This window comes from Lissotriton vulgaris, chromosome 5, assembly GCF_964263255.1.
Source record: "Lissotriton vulgaris chromosome 5, aLisVul1.2, whole genome shotgun sequence".
Taxonomy (NCBI): Eukaryota; Metazoa; Chordata; class Amphibia; order Caudata; family Salamandridae; genus Lissotriton; species Lissotriton vulgaris.
Genome location: NC_141693.1, coordinates 430,156,540 through 430,180,192, shown reverse-complemented (window position 1 = coordinate 430,180,192; position 23,653 = coordinate 430,156,540). Strand labels below are relative to the sequence as shown.

Genomic DNA, 23,653 nt, shown 5'->3' with positions numbered 1-23,653 from the left:
ATGTATTTTATCGGAGGCAATCGGCCCAATAGGCCATTTGCGACCTGTAAAATGTGTTGTGCATCTGTCCCTAGATCCTAACTGTAACTTCCTACTTGCGACTGCCTGTATGGGAGTTTTTTTTTTTTTTTTAACCTTTATTGTACATTCCAATAATTTTACAAGCAAGGGCCTACAACCACAGGGGCCAGCCGCTAATCAAAAATAGAAGCAAGTATAGTACTGTATGTCACAGCTCTTCAGCCGACATCCCTGAGGCCCGGCAGCGATTCAGGATGAAGTTCATATCAAAATGCAGGATTATTTCTTAGTATTTGTTTATGTCCCTGTTTAGTTTTAAAAAAAGAAAAGAACAAACACTCAAGGCAATGGTACACTATACACGGACTTGTGCTCGTACGGGGAGGTTCTCTGGGGCAGTATTATTCAACATATGACTAATACAAGGAGTCTGGGGGGGTCAGCGGGGAAGCTGGTAGATAGCAACATAAAGTAAGAGACCCATGGAATGTCAGGTCAGGGGGAAAGGGAGACCTCTAGACTCTCAACGAAAGGTGGCGTACATATGTTTCCACAGTAGGCATTCCACTGGCTCCAGATTTTGTTCCATCTCCTAGGTCTGCCCCTAGCCACATATACAGTCTTTTCTCTAAACATACACAATCCATATTTTCCTTCCACACCGATACCGTGGGCGGCCGCTGGGAACCCCACAACGGTGCGATGTCTCTCTTGGCAATCATATTCCCAAGGGTCGCCCACTCAGTCTGAGCAACATTACAATCATTCGGTTCCCACACATTCAGCAAACATCGCCTGGCTTCAGGCTGCAACGCAACTCCGGTGACCCTCTCCATCACTGTGTGCACACGATTCCAGAATACAGCCACATCCGGGCACTCCCAAATTATATGAAGGAAGGTACCAACCATTCCACAGCCACGTTTACACAATCCATCAGTGGAATAACTCATACAGACCAAGCGAGGACCAGTAACATACACACGGTGGAGATTTTTAAGTTGAACCAGGCGGAGAAGGGCAGGAATAGCCACCTCCTTAGGTGGGGATAACGCAGACTGCCAATCCTCATCGTCTAGTTCCAAACCATCTCCAGTCCAGACCTCCCTGAGGCGTAGAAGGTGATCCGCCCGATTATTTATAACTTCTTGTATATTAATGAAATCGTGCTATCGGGCACATGACCGTCAAGCACACGATCCTCGAGCGGGGAGGACTCAGGGATATCAACGCCAACAGTGAATACCGAGGTCAAAGCGTGGCGGACCTGTGCGTATCTGAAAAACTCCCTTTAACTCCACTCTAATTCAGTCTGTAATGCCTCAAAAGTCTTAATTTTGCCCTTGGCACAAAGGTCGCCCACCCTACTAATACCAATCAGGTCCCATTTCTCAAAACCTTTCGTTTTCCAGAGGCATCCCAATCTATCAGACGCATACAAGGGAGTCGCACGAGTCAGTTGATCTCTCCAACCCAGAGCCACATTCGCATCATGCCAGACTCGCACTGCAATCTTGGTAGGTCCAGTTAAGTGCCTCCCTGCTACCTTAGAATAGAGTGCCCTATTATAGTTCCCACCCGGTAGCTGATACTTATCCATCTCAAATGCCGGGTTTGGGCTAGGCGCGTACGTTGCGTGGTTAATCGCACTCAACTGAGAGGCCCAATAATACCGCCTGATATCCGGAAGCGCCATACCCCCGTCATACCAGGGGAGCGTTAGCTTAGCAAGGGCCATGCGCGCACGTCCGTCCCAAACTAGCCGTCTCTGTAAGCTCTCCACCTCACGAAAGTAGCTCGCCGGAATAATGTCAAACAAATTCTGGAGCGCATACAAAAATCGTGGCAGGGACATCATTTTAAAAAGCGCAGCGCGCCCGAGCGGGGACAATGGCAGCCTACGCCAGCGAGTAACGTCGAGTTTCAGCCTCTGAAGAGCGGGAAGTAGATTGCGTTCGTAGCAGACAGCGGGATCCAGAGATATAAAAATCCCCAAGTATTTGAATCCCGTCTGCGAGACCTGGATGGGAAATCTACGAGGCAGAGGGGGGAGACCACCCGAAAGCACATATACACAGGATTTAGTCCAATTAATGACTAACCCTGAGTTCTTCCCGAACGAAGTGAGCACGTCGAACAATACGTTAAGCGATTTTCGGGGGGAAGTGAGGTACAACAAAATATCGTCTGCATAAAGGGATACTCGATCCTCAAAATCAGGGGTCCACTGGATACCCTTTTATCGAAGGCTCTGTGAGAAGTTGGCCTGATATATGATGCTCACTAGTTCTAGTGATCACCTTGTATCAGTCCAAACAACCCTGATGGTGATTGGTTGTAAAGTCAACCTTATAGACCAGCTATCCTAGTAGCGTGGACAAAAGCAGTCTTTAGGCTAAACTCTGAATGGCATGTGAAGCCAGCAGTTTTACCACATATAACCCCTTTAATACCAAATGAAAGGACACCACACAGGGTGTTATGAAAATAAACAGTTATTTATTAACTAACATACACCTCTGAACTCTTTATGAGGTCAGAGGGCTAAGCACATGACAATACTAAAAAGGAAATACGAGTTCGCACAATATTTACAAGTGCGCCTTAGGGGCACGACAAACCATATACTCCAAACAATGGAATGCGAGGAAAGAAAATACTGTAAGAAGATGCAGAGGCTGGAGGATCGCTGGGACTACGCTACAAACTAGGTAAGTAAGGAGCAGGAGGCCCACGGGGCTCACGTGCAGAGTGGGAACTCACGCGGGATGCGTACCAACGTCTATGGATACTACAGTGTTAGAAAGTTACGGATTCCGGACGAACCCGGCTGGATGGAGGGAAAACAACAGTGGACCTGGACACTAGGAGAGTGAACACAGACTTCAGCACCTAGAAGCTTTGATTACCTAACCCACAGGCTGAGGGTGCATAGGGCTGAAGTTGCGTCGGGTTTGCTGCGTTGATCCCGGTGATGCCTGGAACAAGGAGTTGCTGGCAGGCAGCCAGATGGAGGAGTCCGGTGGTTCCAGGGATGGAACTAGGAAGAAGTCCTGAAAGGGAAGGGGACAGAGTCTCGGTCACTAGCCAGTGACGGTGCTGGAACCAGGAGGGAACCAGATGCTGTCGCCGCAGTCAGGTGAAGGAAGGGTAGCTTCTCTCTGTAGCTGCGCGGACCAGGAGTTGCTCTTCACGACCAGGCTGGAGGCACGAGCTGTCCCACGTAGTCTGCTACTGTTGGCGGGGTTGGATCATCGATCTGGTCAACAGGCCTTGGCTAATGCAAGCCACGCGATGGAACAAAGATGGCGTCTGGTGCGGACCAGGAGGGTCGGGGGTGCTTCTCGTTTACAGGGAAGCAAGGGCCAGTCTGGGGGACCAGACCAGCAGTGTTGGATTCTTAGGGTCGTCTCAGAGGTCACGAGCCAGCCGGCAAGTGACCAGACAACAGGACAAGCAGCAACCAGGCAAAAGGGCTCCACGCAGATCTCGTGGATGCTGGGGGGCTGGTCTTTGGTGCAGGAGCTGCGTCGGTGTGGGGCTTCTCAGACCCCAATGCACTCACTCGAGGATCCCTCGGCGGTCGTGCTGGAAGCGCTGTGCAGGTTTCTCAAGATGGCCGTCTCCACATTGCTCGTCGCACCCACGGGTCCCAGCTGTGCTGTGGATGTGGTTAGAGGTCAGACGAGTCTGGAGGTCCGGGTCTTGTGGAGCTGAGTCGTCGGATTCTGGGATGGAAGGACTTGCAGCAAACCGCACAGGAGCTTTATGGTGCCTGCTAAGCAGGATGGTCACTCCCTGACCACAGGGGAGATTCTTCAGTCTTCTGGTAATCAGTAGGTCGAAGGTCAAGAGTTTCTTCGTGGCAGTTGTCAAGATTAATCTAAAGGGGAATGGGACCAGCTCCTACCTTTATTCAGCTAAAGGGGGCTGCACTACGACTAGGTCCCTCCTCTGGGTGGGACCAGGAAGGGGGGTGGTTACACCCCCTTTCCTTTGTCCGGTCTTGCGCCAGCTCTGGGGCTGGAGTGCCCCAGGAACTAGTTTAGACCGGCATATGCACAGGGACACCTTGTGTGCCCCAGGCATGTCTCATTCCTTTCAGCCCTGGCCTACCTAATACACAAAATCCTGTCTGGGGTGGTGCTAGCACCTCCCAAGGCAGGAAACCCTTTGTCCGAGCCTACCTCGCTGGAAGGACTCCCAGCAGCAGGAGGTCAGACTTGTGTCTGTGGTGGCAGCATCCATTTTGTGATGCTGAGGCTCGAGTTAACTTTAACCGGGGTTCACAGTTACATACATGTCGTGTCCCTCTAGAAGGGTGGAATGCTACCCCCGTCGCCAGAATTGGCGAGGGGGGTAGTATTCCAATTCGTATGACACCTTACTCGACATGTTTTGATAATGCTATACCAAAGTTAGCATTTGACTGCGAGGTTCATAATGCACTTAAGAGTATATGGTATAGTGTTGTCATGGAACAGCTATTAGGACTTGGTTCCGCAAGCTGCAAACGGGCTCAGCTCATGCCAGAGCACAATCTCACATTATTCCAAGCACTCTGCCTTCAGGATTGATAAGGCCTGCCATAGGAGTGACTGATAGGAATATATGTGTCCATTTTAGGGTTAGATATAGGGATACTATATCTAAAGCAAAGGGTGATTACACCACCTTGCCCCAGCTGTCGTGCAGCCAGTTGTGTCTGTTTAGATGACCAGCCAGGGGTGGCATAATACATGCTTCAGCCCCTGGTAGGCCCTGGATACACCCATGCCCTGGATACCTAAGGTATGCTGTACAGGGACTGATAAGGTGGCCCAGTACCAATTGGTAAATGTACCTAAGGTACATGGTTGTCAATTTAGAGAGAAAACAGCTAGGCTGTGGGTCTGATTAGCAGGCCCACAGCCAGGGAAAGTCGTAAACCAGTGAAGCAAAAAGCAAAAATCGGGGTTGACCATAGGATTGCAGACCCTACTCTCCTACAGGCTCCAATCGCAGCAAGTGGCTCCAGAGCGAGTGCAAAAAGTAGGGGGGACAACGGGCAGCCCTGCCGCGTACCCCTCCCAAGAGTAAAAGAGTCTGACACTCGGCCATTAACAACCACTTGAGCTAACGGATTCTCATACAATAGTTTCACCCACCCAATGAACCCAGAACCGGAACCAAATTTCGCAAGGGCGGCCCAAAGATACGGCCATTCAATAGTGTCAAATGCCTTTGTGGCGTCCAAGGAAGCCAAAATGGCCGGCTCGTGAAGAGACGCCGCCATCGCGAGGACGCCATGCAAGCGCAGCAGGTTAAGTGCAGTGTTACGATGCGGGATAAAACCAGATTGATCCGGATGAATCAGGTCACCAATCACCGTGATCAGTCGGTTAGCTAACAATTTGACTAGAATTTTAGGTTCAGCGTTTAACAGCGAGATGGGCCTGTATGAAGCACAGCGATCTCGCGGCTTCCCCTCCTTGTGGATAACCACGATCGTAGCTAGACGCTGGTCGCAAGGAAGGGAACCGAGGTCTCGCGACTCAAGGAACATATCTTGGAGATACGGCGCCACCTTATCAGGACGCAATTTGTATAGTTCAATGGGCAGACCATTGGGGCCCATAGCCTTGCCTGAGCGAATGGCAATGGCAATCTCGTCCGCCGAAAGTGGAGCATCCATTAAGTCTCTGTCCACCTCCGATAGACGCGGTAGTGCAATATCGCGAAACAACAGATGAGAATCTTCCTCTGCTCTATCAGAGACCGGAGAGTACACCGTTCGAAAGTAGTCTACAAAAAACTCAACAATCTCAGTCTGATCTGTCACACACACTCCCATCGGGTTTCTCAATCACGGGAACCACACGACTCGCCCTTTCTCTCTCATCGAGCCACACTATCAATTTACCAGCCTTGTCCGCGACATCATACAATCTGCCCTGTTGCTCTCTATTCATTGTTTTGGCAGCGTCAGTCACCAGGGATCTATAATCTAGTTGTTTCAGGCCGAGGGAGTGCAGTTTAGCACGAGTCACGCCGGTCTCCAGTTCACTCTCCAGCTCGGCTAGCTCTGTCTCAAGACGAACACTGTCTGCATTTTTAGTTTTCTTGGCCCCTGCAATTAGCGATAGAGCCTGTCCACGAATAACCGTCTTGAAGGCTTCTCACAATGACACAGATGAGGACACAGACCCCACATTTTCAAGAAAATAGTGATCAAGGGACTTTATCAGATCAGCGCGAGTCTTAGGGTTACGAAAATAGTAGGGGTTTATGGGAGCAATCCGTCCTTCACCACACCCTTTAGTGTCCATGCCGAGCCACAAAGGGGAATGATCAGAAATGCCCCGGGCAAGGTGCCTGATTTCTCTAATAGAGGAGGATTGCGCCGCCGGGATCAGGACATAGTCAACTCTGGAGAGACTGCCGTGGGCCCCAGAATGAAATGTGTATTGCATCTGCTCGGGATGCATCAACCTCCAACAGTCTACCAGACCAAAGGTCTCCAGGAACCCACTCAGCTATGATTGAGACTTGGTGAGGTCTCTACGGGGGTGGCGATCTACACTACCAGAGACAACCGAATTGAAATCCCCACCCCTAACCAGGATACCATCAGGAAGCCCCAGCACTACACGCCCAATTTCTGAAAAAGCAGAGGTCTGTAGACCAGGTGGAACATATACGATAATCAGAGACACAGTCCTACCCTCCCATCTGCTGGTAAGAGCGGCGTGGCGCCCCCTGTCATCGAGGATTACGTTGTCTATTTCCAAAGGCAGAGAGGACCGAACAAGGATACCAACCCCCCTAGAACCGGAAGTGAACCCAGAGTGTGCAACGAGACGATACCCCCACCTGTTCATGGCATGACACGTATTCCCAATCAAATGTGTTTCCTGTAGGAGAACGACATCTGGGGAGAGGCGACGCAGGAATTGTAGCACCACTCCCCGTTTTATTCTATCACCCAACCCGTTAACATTCCAAGATATTAGCCTCAACCCACTACCCCCCATCCCAGCAAAGAATGCAGTGTCCACCCCACAAAGAACACAGTGACCGGATCGTAAAAAAGAACAATACGTTGCCTTGAGAGAAAATAACCAACACACAAACGCCACCCCCCCACCCCCCAACTTGAACCCGTTACAACACCCCCCACCCTGCACTCCTGCGTTAGACTCCATAGCCACTCCAACTTGCAGTGTGCCTGTCGCCCTGGCATTAAACTAATCTACAAAAAGAAACCCGGAGGAGGAAAGAGTCTAGTTTCCCCCCGCCACCCTCGGGTATGCAACAATAAAATACAATTAGAATCATCGAACCCAGCTGTATGAAAAGTCAAATGTTAGGAAGTCGGGAACCACAGTGTCACTCTTGCACCGGCTCGCCACCCTCGGCACCCCCAGGGTGCTCAGTTCGATCGTTCCAGGCAGGCAGAGAATCCAGCCAGTCACTAACACTCTCAGGACGGTCAAAGAAAAATGTCCGGTCCTCGAATTCAGCACGAAGCCTGGTAGGAAACAGCATCGCATATTTCAGGCCCAAGTCACCAGTCTTCGCTTCACTCCCTGAAACCCCATCCTTTGCCTTTGAACAAGCGGAGTGAAGGCCGGGTAAAAACTCACTGCTGTGTTTTTGAACTTTACCGGGCCGCTCACCCTCTAGGCCTGCAGGATAGCGTCTCTATCTCTGAAATGGAAAAGCCTGGCAATGATAGGCCTCGGAGGGGCACCTGGCCTCGGTTTCCCACCCAGCACACGATGAGCACGCTCCACAGCGAAAAATTTGGTCAGACCTGTAGGGGCAAGGTGATTTAGGACGAGGTATTCCACCAGGAGATCTGTTGAAGGATTTTCGGGGTTTTCAGGGACTCAATGATGCGTATGTTGTTGCGTCGTGCCCTGTTTTCAAAGTCCTCCAGTCGATGAGACATGAGGTCGTTGGAGGATCGCAAATTGCCGACTTCAGTCTGTAGGTTCGACACATCGGCCGTGAGGCTAGAGGTCTTTAAATCCAGCGACTTGACCCTTTCATTGGTCTTAGACAAGTCTGCTCTAATCAGGGTGACATCGATGGCCACCGTGTCGATTTTAAGAGCAAGAGCTTCATATTGCTGGCCTATGGTAACCTTCATATTGGCATCAGCGCCCATGACATCCTGGAGAGACAGTTCGGTCAGGGCAGCCGGGTCGTCCTTGGCTACCTCCGGAGTACGGCTGGTGCCACCGGGGGACCCTTTAGGCTGGGTATAGCGGTCCATGACGTTAGTTTGAATCGGTCCCCCGCGTAGAGGCGTCTTGGTCTTCCGCTTCTCATTGTCAGCCCTGTTAGCCATCTTGGAAGATACGCCCCGGAGGGGCCCGTGAGACCTGGTGAAAATGGGCGTTCGCGGGTAAATCACCAAAAGTCTACAAAAGTGGGCTCAAATGGCAGAGGTGACAACGTAGCTCGATACAGATGCGCTCACGACCGAAGGAACACGATGAAGAGGCAGAGCCAGGCTGGAGCTCGGACAAACCGGGAGCGACTTGCGGTCTGATGAAGCCAGGACCCAAAAACGAAACTGAAAGTTGGTTCAAAGGCTACTGGGGGGGAAGCCCCTCAGTTGTTCAACTACGTCCCGGCGTGCCAGCTTGCCAAGCCCCCTTCTTCACCATGGGGTGGGCCTCAAAAGTTCAGATCAGCGTAACTGCGGTTCCCAAAGTCCAAATTGAATTCTCAAAAGAGCGAAAGCGTCAGCAAAGGTTCATCTCCAATAACCCGTCAGAATCAGGATACATTCAGGATTTGTGCGAAAGGCGGCGAGGGTCCCGGGAGCCCTGTGCTCACGCGGCCATCTCGGATGCTCGCGTAGCTCCTCCCTGTATGGGAGGTTTTAAACATGATTACAGCCCCAACCGCTGGACAAAATGACACTGAATTTGGCAGAAAGGTTGATTCTGTTCTTCAGATCATGATTTTGTTATTTGGTTTAAATCCATTTACTAGTTTGTGAGATATTAAGGGAAATCCAAATTTGGCTGCCAACACTTCAACCAGGATGTGTGTGTAGCCATCTTGGGACTCTGCTTCAGCCAAGTCCCACAACTCCCCCCCCCCCCCCCCCCCCCCCAAAAGGCAAAAAATAGAAAAGGGTATTCCTAACCCCTTTTCTAACTCCCCAATCCTCGGTCATAAGGTCTCCCACAGGGAATTTTTTTTACTTCACTGCAAAATTAATGAACATCGCTGTTAATTAAAAAAAAAAATAGTGTGGACTTCCGCACTTGCTTTTAATATTGCTCCCGGGTCAGGTCCTGCGGACTTGCTGACTTTAATAAGGAGGGTGCACAGGCCCCCCTTATAGAACTTATTTATGCCCTTGGACCACCATCTGCCTGGGTTTTAATAAAAAAAAAAAAAGATTGGGGAGGGTTGCGCGGACTCTGATCACCGCCTCCCCTGGGCTTTAAATTAAAAAATAGATGGGGGGGCTACACGGACCCCTGCTTTTGCCCCCAGAGACTACCACCTCCCTGGGGCCAAATACTTTTTTTTAAATGGCACAATCCCCGGGCTGGATACTGTTTTGCATCGTGGAGTCCACCCTGGGGCATAGCGGTTTGCTTTTGCTTCCCGCCAACCAAAAGCAAACACTCTGCAAGTGGAAGCTGTCAAACTACTCTCCTCATGCTGGAAGGCAAGTTTCATCTCTTTCCCTGCCCGCAAGGGAGCTGTATTTTCAGCCGCTCCCTGTGTGTGACAGCAATGTCTGCTCCCGCAGGAGGCGAGGAGCCGGTTGGGACCACTGGGGTCTTGAGGATCCTCCTCAATCCCCAACATGCACGCTGGGTGCCCTGGATGGGACCAGGGCACCCAGTGAGATCTGGCCAGGCCCTTGGGAAAGGGTCCCGGGTCTGATATCGACCTGGAGCTGCATGGCCCTCCGCCCCCATTAGATTTCGTCCGGACCCCGGGTGATAGGACCGATGTCGGCCTGGGTAGGGGACCTCACAGTCCCCCTCCCACATTGAATTTCAGCCAGGCCCGGGAAATGAAGTCTTCAGTGCCATTCTGACCCTGATGCTCATTTAAAAAAAATGATGCCTCAACACGAAGCAATTAGAAATATAAACATAGCAGATGCACCAGCTGAATCTAAAGACCATCTGAAATATTTGTGGAGGTGAATACATTGTTGATTTGTTGGAGCGCAATCTGCAGTTATTTTGACAAGTAAGTCTCTTCATGTCCTTACCTGGTGAGACTAGAGTGCATTGTTCTCCTTTTAAATTACTATAAGTAAGTAGATGTACAAATCACTTGGAAGCTTTGACCGTTTAGCCCCGCCCACCTTAGTAGTATGCAAAAGTATTCCTGCGTTTTGCCAGGATGAGGGATAGCTTACCAAGGGGACACCCAGCTCTTTTCCTTCGGAATTTGGTGAGGTTTTCTTAATGCTGAAGATTATGAGGACATCTTCACCAAACAGAGAAGCACTTGTTTCATATAGTTAAGAAGGAAGACCATTGTTTGGTGGAGATTTATCTCTTTTTAGTCTCATTGTCTTTTCTATAGGGGGATTTATGTTATCACATATTTCTGGATAAAGACGCACCAGGAACAAACACATTGCGAAAACATACGCAAAGTCACTGGTGACATTTCCTTGTCCTCCATTACGCATCTGTAGTGTAGAATATGTACTGGACATTTACCCAAAGAGGTAGCATTTAGTAATAAACCAGTAAAAAGTACTCCATTTGCGTGGATATTTTGTGCAAAACTGTGAAGTCGTATTGAATTAAGACCCAGGTACAGTTCCTTTGTGGCCCAGTCACTTACGCAGGCACTGACACACACACACACACTCACACTCTCATTCATGCACCCACTGACAGACCCACGCAGGCACTGATAAACCCATTCACAGATCCACTCAGACACTCACCTCTCCGTGAGCTACTTATGAGCCACTCCAAGACACACTCACACCCACTGAGACTCATTCACTCACTCACACACTCGTTCTCAAAGCTTACAATTAGAAAATATATATATTTTTTTTGTACGTAGAAATTCACTTAAAAAACATAGATTACAGAGACGTTATTGGTGGGAAATAGAATTTAAAAAACCATATATATATATATATATATATATATATATATATATATATATATGTATATATATATATATATATATATATATATATATATGTGTATATGTATATATATATATATATATATATATATATGTATGTATATATATATTAACCAGTTGCTTATTACACATTGCAATATTTTGGTAATACAGGCTAAAACAGGGCATCTTGGTTGCTTATACAACAGTACACATTATAATCAATTTGCTTTCCCATTCCATAACCAGTGTGCTTACGCAGTACCACCCTCAGGATTGACATGCTCCCGGCTGTCAATTGTTTCTAGACTATTCCCTCGGGGTCCAGATCTTCTTCTCCCATTTTTTGAGACTTCCTCTACTGTCGCAGACCACTTTTTTGGCCTGCTGACATTAATCTAGATCCTGTTTCCCAGCTCCCACCTTTGGCGGCTCTGCTGCACCCCATGCTCTCGCTATGTTCCTTTTTGGTACGCCAGTACCAGCTATGTTTTTATATGTTTGGGCCAAACAATCTCCCCAGTCACACTCAGCAGGTGCCATCTCACCTTAACAGGGACCTGCAGAACCACCACTGCTACCATCACTTTGGAAACCCCTTCCCAGCATTTCCGAATCATGGGACAGGTCCAAAGGATGTGGAAAAGGGTGCCTGCCTCCCCACAACCCCTAACACATTGACTTGATTCACATCGGCCCAGTCTCTGCTGTAGTGTTCAGGCCATATAGGACCTATGTAGAATCCTGAGTTGGACTAACCTAAATCTGATATGCATGGCAATTTCCCTAGGGCTTTGCATGGCTTCCTCCCAATCATCATCTTCCCATAATTCCACATCTGTCTCCCACGCTTCCCTTAAGGGGCTCAGAGGGGCTGCTAAATTGTTCATGATCTTGCGGTATATGAGCGATACCGCCTTACAACCATCGGGTCCATCAGTAATCTATCCTCCATTGGGGAATAGTCAGGCCCCAGCCCCGTCACATAGTACCTCAAGGCATGTCTCAGCCTTAGGTAACAGAGTCTCTCCCCCCTCTGCCAGTTTGTATTCTGACTGAAGGTTCTCAAATGCACACGTTTCCCCATTTCCCCAGACATTCCCGAGCTTTTCAATTCAAATAAGGCTCCACCTACAGAAGCCCTTCAGACATCCCACCTCCACCAATTGATCACAATCCCACAATGAGGACTGGCCCGTCAGTTTAGACTCCCACACCAGTAGTTTTGTGGCTATCCGCCAAGCCTGGAGAACCTTCATCGTATGTGCCGGCCTATGCGGCTTACACCTATCCCTATATAATGCCACAGGATATGCCAGAGGTCTAAATGTGTTACGGTCCACCCTATAGGCTGGTTCCTCGCATGGTGCCAATACCCAATCATTCACGTTCACCAGTTGAGACGCCAGATAGTGACACCTGACGTCAGGCACCACCAGTCCCCCTACGTATACTCCCCTTTACAGCTTTCGCAGAGCAATTCTGGGGCTTCCTCCCGCCCACAACAGGATGCTTATTTCTACATCAATGGTCCGAACTACTGCTGTCGGGATCGGGTATAGAGTATTCTGGAGTACATATAGTAACTGTGGGAGGGCCATAATTTTAACCCGTTCCGTGCTGCCGTTGGCCGACGGCAGCACTACCTTTCTAGTGCGCCGCCCACCCTTTAGAACGCCCCCTACCGCGGCGGAAAAACCACCGCAGTTAAGGCGTTAAACAAGACCGCCCATCTCATGAGAGACCGGTAGCTTCCGCCAGTTCGTCACATCTCTGCGTAATCTCTCCAACTGCGGATTTAGATTCAGTTCTAGAAACCTCTGTTGACCAAGTAACCCAGATTCCCAGGTTCTTAAATTCCTCCTGTTGCTGCAAGGCCGCACACCCCAACATAAGATGCAGTTTTTGCCTCATCAAGGACGAGACCAAAGATATATCCCAGTTTATTTGATACCCAGAATAATTACTAAATATTCTAAAAACATGGATAAGTCTATGAATTGTGTGGCGTGGTCTATGCACATAAAGCAGGATTTTGTCCGCATTTAGGGAGATATGAAAGGACGTTATAGTTAGGCTCCGATTTCACTCGTACACAACCACTGAAATTCAGCAGTTATCGTTACCTGAGCTAACTAAAACTTATGACCCCTCAATGCACTGCTTATCACCTTGCATTTTACATCACTCATTACATGGTCAATGACATCTAAATTACATCACTGATGGCAATCCACAGAACCACTCACACCCCTAAACAACCTCTCATACATCCACACAACCACTCTCATACCCATACAAGTACTCCCACAACCACACATTCAACCATAGAGCCACTCACACACCATACAGCTGCTTATACATTCAGTCACTCACCCATGCAGGAGCTCACACCCACTTATTCACCTGTCCAGCCACTCACACACCCACTCGCTTGCCCATCCATACAACCTCTCAACACAGCCACTCACCCATATAAGCACTCACACACCCACACAACCACTTATATACCCATTCACACATCCATACAAGCACTTACACATCCAGTCACCCATACAGCTATTCGCAGACACTCACTCTCTGATACAGCCACTTGCACACCAACTCACTTAACCAAACACCCACTCAAACAGCCACTCACTCGCCCATACAGCCATTCAGACACCCATTCACTCACCCATACGGTCACTGATGCACCCACCCATACAGCCACTGACACAGCCACTCGCACACCAATACAGCCACTCGCACAGCCACACACTCACCCTCACAGCTATTCACGCACCCACTTATACACCCATTCAGCTACTCACTCACCCACACACCCATACAACTACTCCGACACCCACACACACGGATGCACACAGCCCTTGCATTATATACATTCGAAATAATATCACTCATTAGTCATACACAAAGCATACTAATTTAACTTTTGTGGTACTTTTGTATATATGTTTAACACTCAACTTTTAGAAAACAATCACTGGATGATGTCATTTGAGATGTCATCAGTGATGTCACTGGCCAGGTCATAAATGATGTAATATTTGAGGTCCTAAGCAGTGCGTTGCACTGGTGTAAGTTATAGTTAGCTCAGGTAACTATAACCGCTGAATTTCAATGGTTTTGTACGAGTGAAATCTGATCCTAACTATAACGTCCCTGTAACCTTTGCTTTTTCCACTGAAAATAGATATATAATCATGCCTTTTAAAGAGTTAATTTGAGGCTAAATCATGGGATAAGAAACCCCCTAAAATCTCATGGAAAGTATCCCTCTCGTACGTTGCAACATGGATCTGGTAGAAAAATATTTTATATTCTAGTGCTGCTTTCTGCTTCTAATCCAAACATTCCTCTAGTTGCCCCAACCTCTTGGGTCTTTCTTCCGTTTCTACTCTCTGTGTTCCCTGTTAACAGCCTGGTTCTGTTTGGGTGGCCACTGAAAATCCTCCGACTTCTAGTTAAAGTGATAAATTCTGATGGGATTCCAATGTGGGAATCTTCTCCGCCATACGAACTGTTCAGTGGAGGAAATTCCTTAGTGACTTCTTCTCCAGTTTTAGGATTTCCCCCAACTTAATGCTTGCCCTAACGTCTGTAAAAAAGGTATATATGGTTGTATCGTGTTAATATAAACTGCTCAATGACCGTAATAGTGCACATAGTAAAATGGCATGTTAGTGTTGGTATTTTTACGATTTTAAGAGACACCAACCACTTAATGTTGCACCTCAACAAAACGAAAATAATACTTTTCTCCCCGAAAAACAATCCACTTCCAATCCAAGAGTGGCTCACTAACCTGGACGCCCTCAACTGCTCTCTTACACTATCCAACTCTGTAAAGTCCCTGGGCATCACTCTGGACAAAAAACTGTCAATGAAAGACCATATCAACAACTCAGCCAAGGGAGTGCTGTACACTCTTTAAAAAATATCAAGAAAATGAAACCGTTTATTCAAACTGAGGATTTTAAGATGGTAGTGCTGTCTCTTGCCCTCTCAACACTTGATTATGGCAGAGCCATCCTAACAGGAACTCCAATAACCCACCCTGCACCCCTTACAACTGTTCTCAACTTGGCTGCTCGGGTACTAACAGGTGTTAAATGGTTTGAGCACATTACTCCAGCTTTTAATAACCTCCGCTGGCTTCCCATCGAAGGAAGCTGTATCTTCAAGATTGCTTGCATCACCTATAAAGCCCTGCATACCCACAACCCAAGCTACCTTGGTTCCAAACTCTCCCAAGCAGGAAGAGCCAGGGCGATGAGAAGCTCCAACGCACTGCTTCTCATCAACCTCTCCCCCCCCCCCCCCAAGCTGATAAAGAAATCTTCAGACTTGCTCATTCTCTGGTAATGCTCCTAGGATCTGGAATACACTCCCTAGTGACCTCCGTTGTAACCCATCCTTTCCATGTTTCAAACTGGACCTTAAACTCTTTCTACGCAACTATTACATTAATTCTCATTCTAACTAAGCTTTGCTCCCAATTAAGTCACACAATCCTGCCAGTCGTTCTAGTCCGGCGTATGATTCAGATGCTTTTCAGCTTCCTCTTTGTCCTTCGCCTTAATCCTGTTTTAATATCCTGTAAAGTTCTTGCCTGCATAACCTTTTCCCTTGACATGTTTTATTTTGATAACTACCTTTAGGTTGTTGCTTGTTCTACTTTTTATGTTCTTGTATTTAACGACCTGGAACGATATGTAAAGCGCTCAGATAGCTTTTGGTGTAGCTAGCGCTATATAAAACCTATAAATAGACAGTTCACTTAGTGAGGTATACTATATAACAGGTCATACCATGTTTAATCTTCATTGTTCTTTTTCCTTTTTTTATTTGTTTTTATTGAAGCATTCACAGGTTGGCCGTCTCATCTGAAGTCTGTGTACCTGTAGCATTTAGCTGTTCCTGAAGCTGCAGTACCTTGGCGCCATCTGCTCGAGTCGAAATGTCCTGCGAGGAGCCCCTGGTGGCAGCAGAGATGGAACCTGGCGGGAATGCTGGTGGAACTGGAGAGGAAAGTGAGGCATCCAGCACCCTTCTAGACTTCTCAGACCGTGAGGATGGAGATAGTGAGGAACCACAGAAAATTTCTGAATTCATTGGGAGCCGTAGAAGTAAGGCCCAGCAGCAGGCCTACCAGCCGTGTGCCTCGGAGAGTGAGCTAGAGGAGGCCCGGCCCTCCAGCGATATCCCTGAGGAGCAGAACAACCAACTGGTCAACGCCAACAACTGGTTTGTGTTTATTACATAGAACGCATATTTAAAACCCCACTGACAATTGAGTTCATGGGTACCTTGCATCATCCAATGTCTTCACAAATGCATAGTTTAATAGAATTAAACAAATGTAAGATGCTCACTTTGGGCCATGGGGAGCTGTCATTGGGATCGAAGACACCTTCTTGGGGTACTTCAATCCCGCCTTCATGCCAATCTGAGTGTCCAATTGTACACAAGATTCCATCTCCTGTTACAGCATCCTGCCCGTATGCCTTCTTGGAGACTAAAACTAAGATGACAACCTCCCATCTTTTTGAGGCATACAAAAGCCCACTTAAAGCTACAGTACCCCACACTTATTGATCTACATGACACTGTTTGATGATGTAAAACACAGCCCTTAATATATGATCATGAGACTCCCCCCTAAGCCTACCACTCCCCTACCATCAAAATGGAGGCAATCTTGAGCTTCAGCCCCCACCCCTGTAAAATGCATGAGACTCCATCAGATGCTATGACACACAAACTTCTGTACGGTCAAGAAACATCATCCTGCTGTACAAATATTGCCACACTCAACATCTACATGGGACTACATCTTAAGCTACAGCTCCTCTCCACCGTCATGATGCAGTTGAGACTTCCTCTGAGCCCACAACGTCGCCTCTCTCATCATAATGAGACTCTTTCTTGAGCTACAAAACCCAGATGTACAAGCTTGAATTTGATCCTGCAACACCCCCACCCATTCTTTGTTTGAACCCACCCACAATCATGATGTACATTTCACAAGGATCCCACCCAGTTACTAAGCGACTGAGCATTGAATAAGCCTCCTAGACACTAGTTGAGAACTTATTACCTCACTTAAAACTGTTTACTAATTAAAGCTCAAGTTAAACTGCAATCTTGATATTTTTAAAATGTCTGTTTAGTCTAACCAACTCTCAAACATTTGCCAGTCACAAATATATTCGAACCAGAAAATCTCACTGTTCACAGTAAAGTACACAACTAGTGAAAAACACATTCCCAGAAAATCTCCATACCTGGAGAAGAGGTACATCCTTTCCCAGTCTGCACGTGGTCTATTTGGAACAGAAAGTGACCCATAGGAAGTGACCGTGTCTCTCCAGTGTTTACAACATACTTTTCCACAATAGAGCATAGTGTCTCAGCAGTGCCCAGGGCCATAAACCATTTGTCAAAAGTGCTTCTGAGTTTCTCATGTATGTATGTGTGTGTGTGTATATGGTATTTCTAGAGCTCGAAACTAGCCAAAAGGCAGCGGATCACTGTACGAGGTTAAAGACCAGTATAAAGTGAGTGACAGGAAAGGTACCTGGGGTTATGGACCGTTAATGCATTGTTTTTTTTAAAGAGGTGAGCCTGCATATCTTTCCAAAATTGCAGCAGCGTTGAGACAGTTCTGATGGATATGGGGATTTGTTCCAGATTCTTAGTCCGCAGTCTGATGGTCTTCTGGTTGTAGGTTGTGTCGAGAACCACCAGAAATGGTGAGCTTGTCTGCTAGGTAAGCAGGATGCTGGTTGTGGTTGCTTGATGAATAATGCTTTGGTTTTGATTATGGTGCGGGCAGACAAGGGTAACCGATGGTGTTCCATCAGGATGGGGGTGATCTGATCATGTTTCCTCAGTCCTGGATGAGACGTGAGGCAGCATTTTGGAAGCTTTTAAGGGGTGTCATTATGGAGTCTGGAAGGCTAATGAGCACAGCATTATCACCATCCATATGCGAGAGTTCGAGTGTCTGAACAGCAGTTCTGAAGTCTCTCTATTAATGAAACAATTTTGCTTTCTTCTGAAGAGCGAGCTGGTGCCAGGCTGTCTGTATTTTTGACAAAGTGTTCTTGATGGTGAGGTTGGTGTTGAACGTGAATCAAAGTAACTTGGCATTCAGTGAAAGTTGGGATTCGAGGACCTTCAAGGTTCATGCTCTTTACCCAGGTTTGTACTCTTAGTTGATCTTGGCAAACAAATTGAAATTCTGTCTTGTTTGGGTTGAGCTTTAGGTAGGCGCTAGACATCCAGGTCTGAATGATGTGTAGGCAGTGTTTGAGCCTTTGGATGTCTGAAGCAAAGGATACTTTCAATTCAAGTTGTTTATCACAGGTGAATCATGATGCTTTTATCTGTGAGTAGAATCCAAGCAGCTCCATGTAGAGGTTGAAGAAAAGGTTTGAAGATAATTCACGGACCTGTCTATTAAGAAGTTTTTAACTAGCCCACTATTTCAGACTATCCTAGATTGTTTAAAGATTTTTAAAAGAAGGTAACTTAACATTATCAAACCCCATCTGTAAAGTCAGTATTGACTTTTAAGTCCAACTCACCTATAGGTTGTCATTTAGAGATGAACATTAATTGGATTTGGCTTCATTATTGTCATTGCTGTCCTCCGTTTTTCTATTTTGTACACAAGTGGCATGTTTATGCAGGTCATGACACACCACCTTGGTCTTCTCCATGGTTCACACACATTTCTCCCCATTCATGGATAGAAGTGTAGCCAATACCTTCCCCAGTTTGTAAGACTCTGCTGTGTGTCTGCTAGACACTCACACCTCTGTTCTGAGCATCTTGCACAGTAGTGTATTTTTCAGTCTTACTCCCGATTCCTCCCTAGCTCTCAGTGTGGCCTTCCTTGATAGCACTACTCGATGCAGTTGACGCAAAAAGCAGACATCCACAAAGAGGGTTGAAAACATGTAGTGAAGGCTTGGGATGTGCCTGCGCTGAGAGAAAGGAACGCTGGTAAACATTCAACAGATGAGAAATCCCTAATGTCCACTTGAAGTTCTATCTTCAGATAAGATGGATATGATATTTGGCCCCTTGACGTACGATCATCTCCCTGGTCAGAACCACTTGACACAAATGTGAGAACATTTGTGTATAATAGATCTTAAATATACTAGCTCCCACTGGCCCCTTAAATCATGCAGGTCGGTTATGGTGTTACTTTTTAAGGCAGTGCGGGACATTTTGTTTCCACTCATCGAATGCATCTTGTTTCCCAAATTTTCAATGGTCTCCCCCCAAAATATAAAATTGGTGTCTTCTCATGTGATGTCCTGTATGCTTGTTTTATTTACTTGGAGAGAAGAGAGCCTCTTTCCACAGAACTTTTCACCATTTCATTATTAGATGTTCACGTTACCTTTAATCCACATTTTATCCCTGAGTCTACCCCCTCGTTGTACTCCTTGAATGTCCTCTGGGCAGACACGTCCTAGGTCTCCCATGCACACTTTGCCATTTAATTTTCAAATGGTTACATTTCTCGTCTACCCAAGTTCTACCCCATTTGCTACTCAGAGGTTCTGTAGTCTGTTTCAACCGCATTTAACATTTCTGTTTGTACTCCACTCTCATTTGCTTCTTGGATTTTTGTTGCTGGAACAAAACGAATCTCTTATTTCAAACCTGCACGTGCACACTTTCATTATCAAATGTTTACATTTCCTTTTTTATCCATTTGTGTTTGGTAATAAAGTATTTTTTCACATCTGTGCTGTCTGGTTTTGTCTGGTATTTATTATTTGTGTCCTGTGCATATGCATGTGCACCTCTGACATTGTGCAGGCTTTTTGGCGAATTATGAGGTGGGTACAAGTACAATGGAAAGCAAGCATGCTTCAGATTGCCTTTTAATCTAAACATATTTGTGCATTTCATCTTCTCAAACCCCTCAACCAAACGATGTTCTAATCTCCAAGAAAAATAAAATGTTGTCACTTTAGCGCTCTTAGTTACCTAGCAACTGAGTAATGCTATAGACTTTCAGTTGCATACTTTCCAGCTATCCTTTATATTTTTTAAATAGTCAGTCAGTTCATGACCTTTTGTTAACATCGCATGATGATGGTGCCTGTAGCGAGGTTGAACAATTTGAAGCAAATGCAAACATTTTTATGCAATGGCTAGCACCAACTTAATGTAGTGTGGCAAAGTGGGAGAGCAGGACAGCCCATATCTACCAAGTGCCGCTCTTCTTCTCTCTTCCCAAGTGCTAGAGCACTTTCTGGCTGCCTAGCACCACGAACACATCTCTGTACGACAGAGCAAAGGTTTCTTCGTGAGACTAGCCTAGGTTCTGCACTGGGAGATAAGATACTATGCCTAGACTTACTTTTAAACTGTTCCTGCTTTTTGAGTGTATTGTGCAGAACAGCCCTCAGAAAAAGTTGGAAACATTTGAAGAAGAAAAAACTTTTCTACTTTGTGCCTGACTTGAGCTGGTGTATTTTTGTGGTGCAAACCTTGTCTTCAAATGTTAGTAGATGGGGGTTTGCGATGAAAACCATAGGCGGTGGCACGGGAACGCCCATGCACCAAGCATGAAATGGTTTTTTAATACAAACTAGCACCAATCACTACTTTGCATTACTTTTTTTAACTTTCCAATGCAAAAACAAATTGTTTTTGCGCTGAAAATGAATTCCCAAATCAACACTTTCACACCAGTTTGCGTCACTGTTGAACATTTTGCACCGGTGCAAAGTGTTGATAAATGTGCGCCATCAAGCGTAATCTTGGCATGAACACAAAATACAAATTAATCGACTAACTATTAATCAAAAAGCCCAACACACAGGAGTAGGTGTAAGTTGAATTTAACGAAAAATCACGAGAATGTGATCATGAATTTTTAACTTTAATGGAGGTAGCTAAAGCCATCCAATATAGTGTTGTAATAACAGGGTTTCTCATCGCCCAACGGTGTATTGCAGACTTTATCCACCCGGGCAGTTGAAAGACTGCTGGCACAGAATAGGTTCAAACCAATCGCCTACAACTGACTCGCGCATCTCAGCAGTGGGTGCTTTAACGTGCATTCTTTAACGTGCATTCTTTTGCACCAGATTTTAATAAAAGAAAATATATTTGCAAATATATAAATCTTGATTTAGAGTGCCCCAGAAAAGGAATATAGATGTAGATTCCGCCGAGACACTGCTAGGAGCATCTGCACACTATAAATTCATCACCTAACTTTTATCCTACTCTGCCTGTTTAGAGTTTTTTGGTATGAAATCTACTGGATTGTGGCAATACGGCATTACATAACAGAATAATATGCATACATATGTAAATCTATTATAAAATAATATTCCTGCAAGTAAGCCGGGCCGACTTCGGCGGTTGTGACTCTGTTGATTCCACTCACTACAGCGCGGGGACACGCCGTTGCGCGTAACCAGGCGCTATACAAATTTCCCTTATTATTATTATTATTATTATTATTATTATTATTATTATTATTATCTATTTGCGCAATGGAGCCTAAATCATTGGTAATACTGCATGCTTATAGTAATAAATAGTTCTATACCCCATTTATTGCAACATAATGAAGATCTTGTGGTATTACCTGGTTTTCCAGAAATTGAAACCGCGGCCTGCACACCAGATGTTTGTATATCTTAAAAAAAGACCTCACTGCTGAAATACGGTAGCTCTTGTTAATTGATTTTTAACTTCACTCAGCGGCCCTCTATATATCTTGCAGCTGCACTTTCCTCTTTGATGCAAAACTCCCCTACTACACATATCCCATCCCTGGAGCCTCATCTCAGTGCAACTATCCCGAATGCATGATGCCCATCTTCAGACCGCAATCAGCAATTTGACTTCTGGGACTTGTATTTTTGCTTACTCCTTTTTTAGGTTGAGCCTGGGAAGCGCATGTGCTGCTCTTGGTGGCATACTGTATTGAGGGATGGCATAGAAGCTCCACCAATTTCCCCATCCATCTTTTCAATTGGCTCCAATTACTGTCCTTGCAAAATCTTTGCTTTTAATTTGTGAATAGGCTTAGTAGTCCCTCCTTCGTACCGCCTTGTCTGCATTGGTAAACCTTCCATAACAACTGGACTTTTTACTTGTTTTGTTACACAGTCAGCTTTATAAGTAGGTGAGCACTATTTCCCGTAATGAATAATGCGGGACAATGGCGGCCGCTTCTTGTATTTGCAGCGTGCCCACACAGTACTCATGGGACAATGGTGGCCGCCGCTTGTTTATCGAGCTCTGCTCCACCTCACCACCGTCCAGCTCTTCTGTTTGTGCCTATACTGGGTGCCGCTCCATAGGCAGGACATGCTTTTCGATTTCTGCAACTGCAACCCTTCATTTTTTTTTTATTTTTATTTATACTTGCTTTCTGAGGTTTGATATGTTACTTGTGCCTCGCCCCCCACCTCCCCCGCCCTGTCAAGCTCCTCTGTTCGCAGCAATACTGGGTGCCGCACCACATGCTTCCGGCCAGCTCTTTCACGTGATAAAGTTTAAAAGCAGGTGTTGAAAAGTGGATTATTAGTAGGGGCAAATATATATCTGCCACTGGCAATAAGGCCACTAACACAATATAGGGCTCAGAATAGGTCTTATAAAATTATTCCTATGCTCAACCCTTGGCAGCTTGGTTGCAAGCAGGCAGGCTTAACTTCAAAGACTGGTATGTAAAGCATTTAAAAACACAAATTCAGTAATTAATTAAGATACAACACAAATTAAAAATCCAACACCAATTTATAAAAATTGGAAATATTTGTATATTTTAAGTGGCACCAAAACGGAAAAAAATCAACTGTAGGGAACCAGAGATATGAATTTGTGAAGATTAGTCAATTTCTAGTGCTTAGAAACCAATTGTGCCCCTTTCGGTCATTTTGTTGCCTCGGACAGGGACACATTCACATTTAGCAATTGTTCTGGAGGATCTCTCACCAATCTTGTGCAGCCCCCTCCAGCAGGCTGTGTCCTGTTAGAACTCCTTTCCGAAGTTCTTCTTGCGGGTCCCAAAGTATCCAAAACACAGTCCAAGGTTCATGAATCTCCAAGAGAGTCCTTGAAAGTGTGAGACTTCAATTCCCACAATCCACTTGGACAAAACCCTTACACATCCACTGGTACTACTCCAGGCTGGGAATTATTTGTGTTGATGGTCCAGGTGAGCTCTGTTAACCTGTAGCTTGCATGGAGTCCACTCTTTAGTCCTTTTGAAGCAGGTTTGATCCACAGGCCTGTGGTTTCAGATGGTGCAAAAGACGCACTCTTCAGAGTGTACCCCTTTGGAAATGCAGATCAAACTCTCCAGCATAGACTCTTCTGATTCTCTCAAGTTTCAAGCAGCAGATCTGAGGGGCTCTGCCCTTCTCAGATACTTATTCCAACTTATCTGGGTCAAGCAGGAAATCACTCCTATCCAATGGGCTGCAGGATTCCACCGAAAGGTCCGACCACT

At 46.2% G+C, this 23,653-nt stretch overlaps 1 protein-coding gene across 1 annotated transcript in view; it reads left to right on the top strand.

Moving 5' to 3' along the window:
• LOC147711025 (uncharacterized) overlaps positions 1–23,653 on the top strand; it is a 200,411-nt gene that overhangs the window by 38,694 nt on the left and 138,064 nt on the right. The window contains exon 2 of the mRNA XM_086921835.1: positions 16,009–16,392. Coding sequence (XP_086777961.1) covers positions 16,106–16,392 — 287 coding nt within the window. The 5' untranslated portion in view covers positions 16,009–16,105. The remainder of the gene's footprint in view (positions 1–16,008; positions 16,393–23,653) is intronic.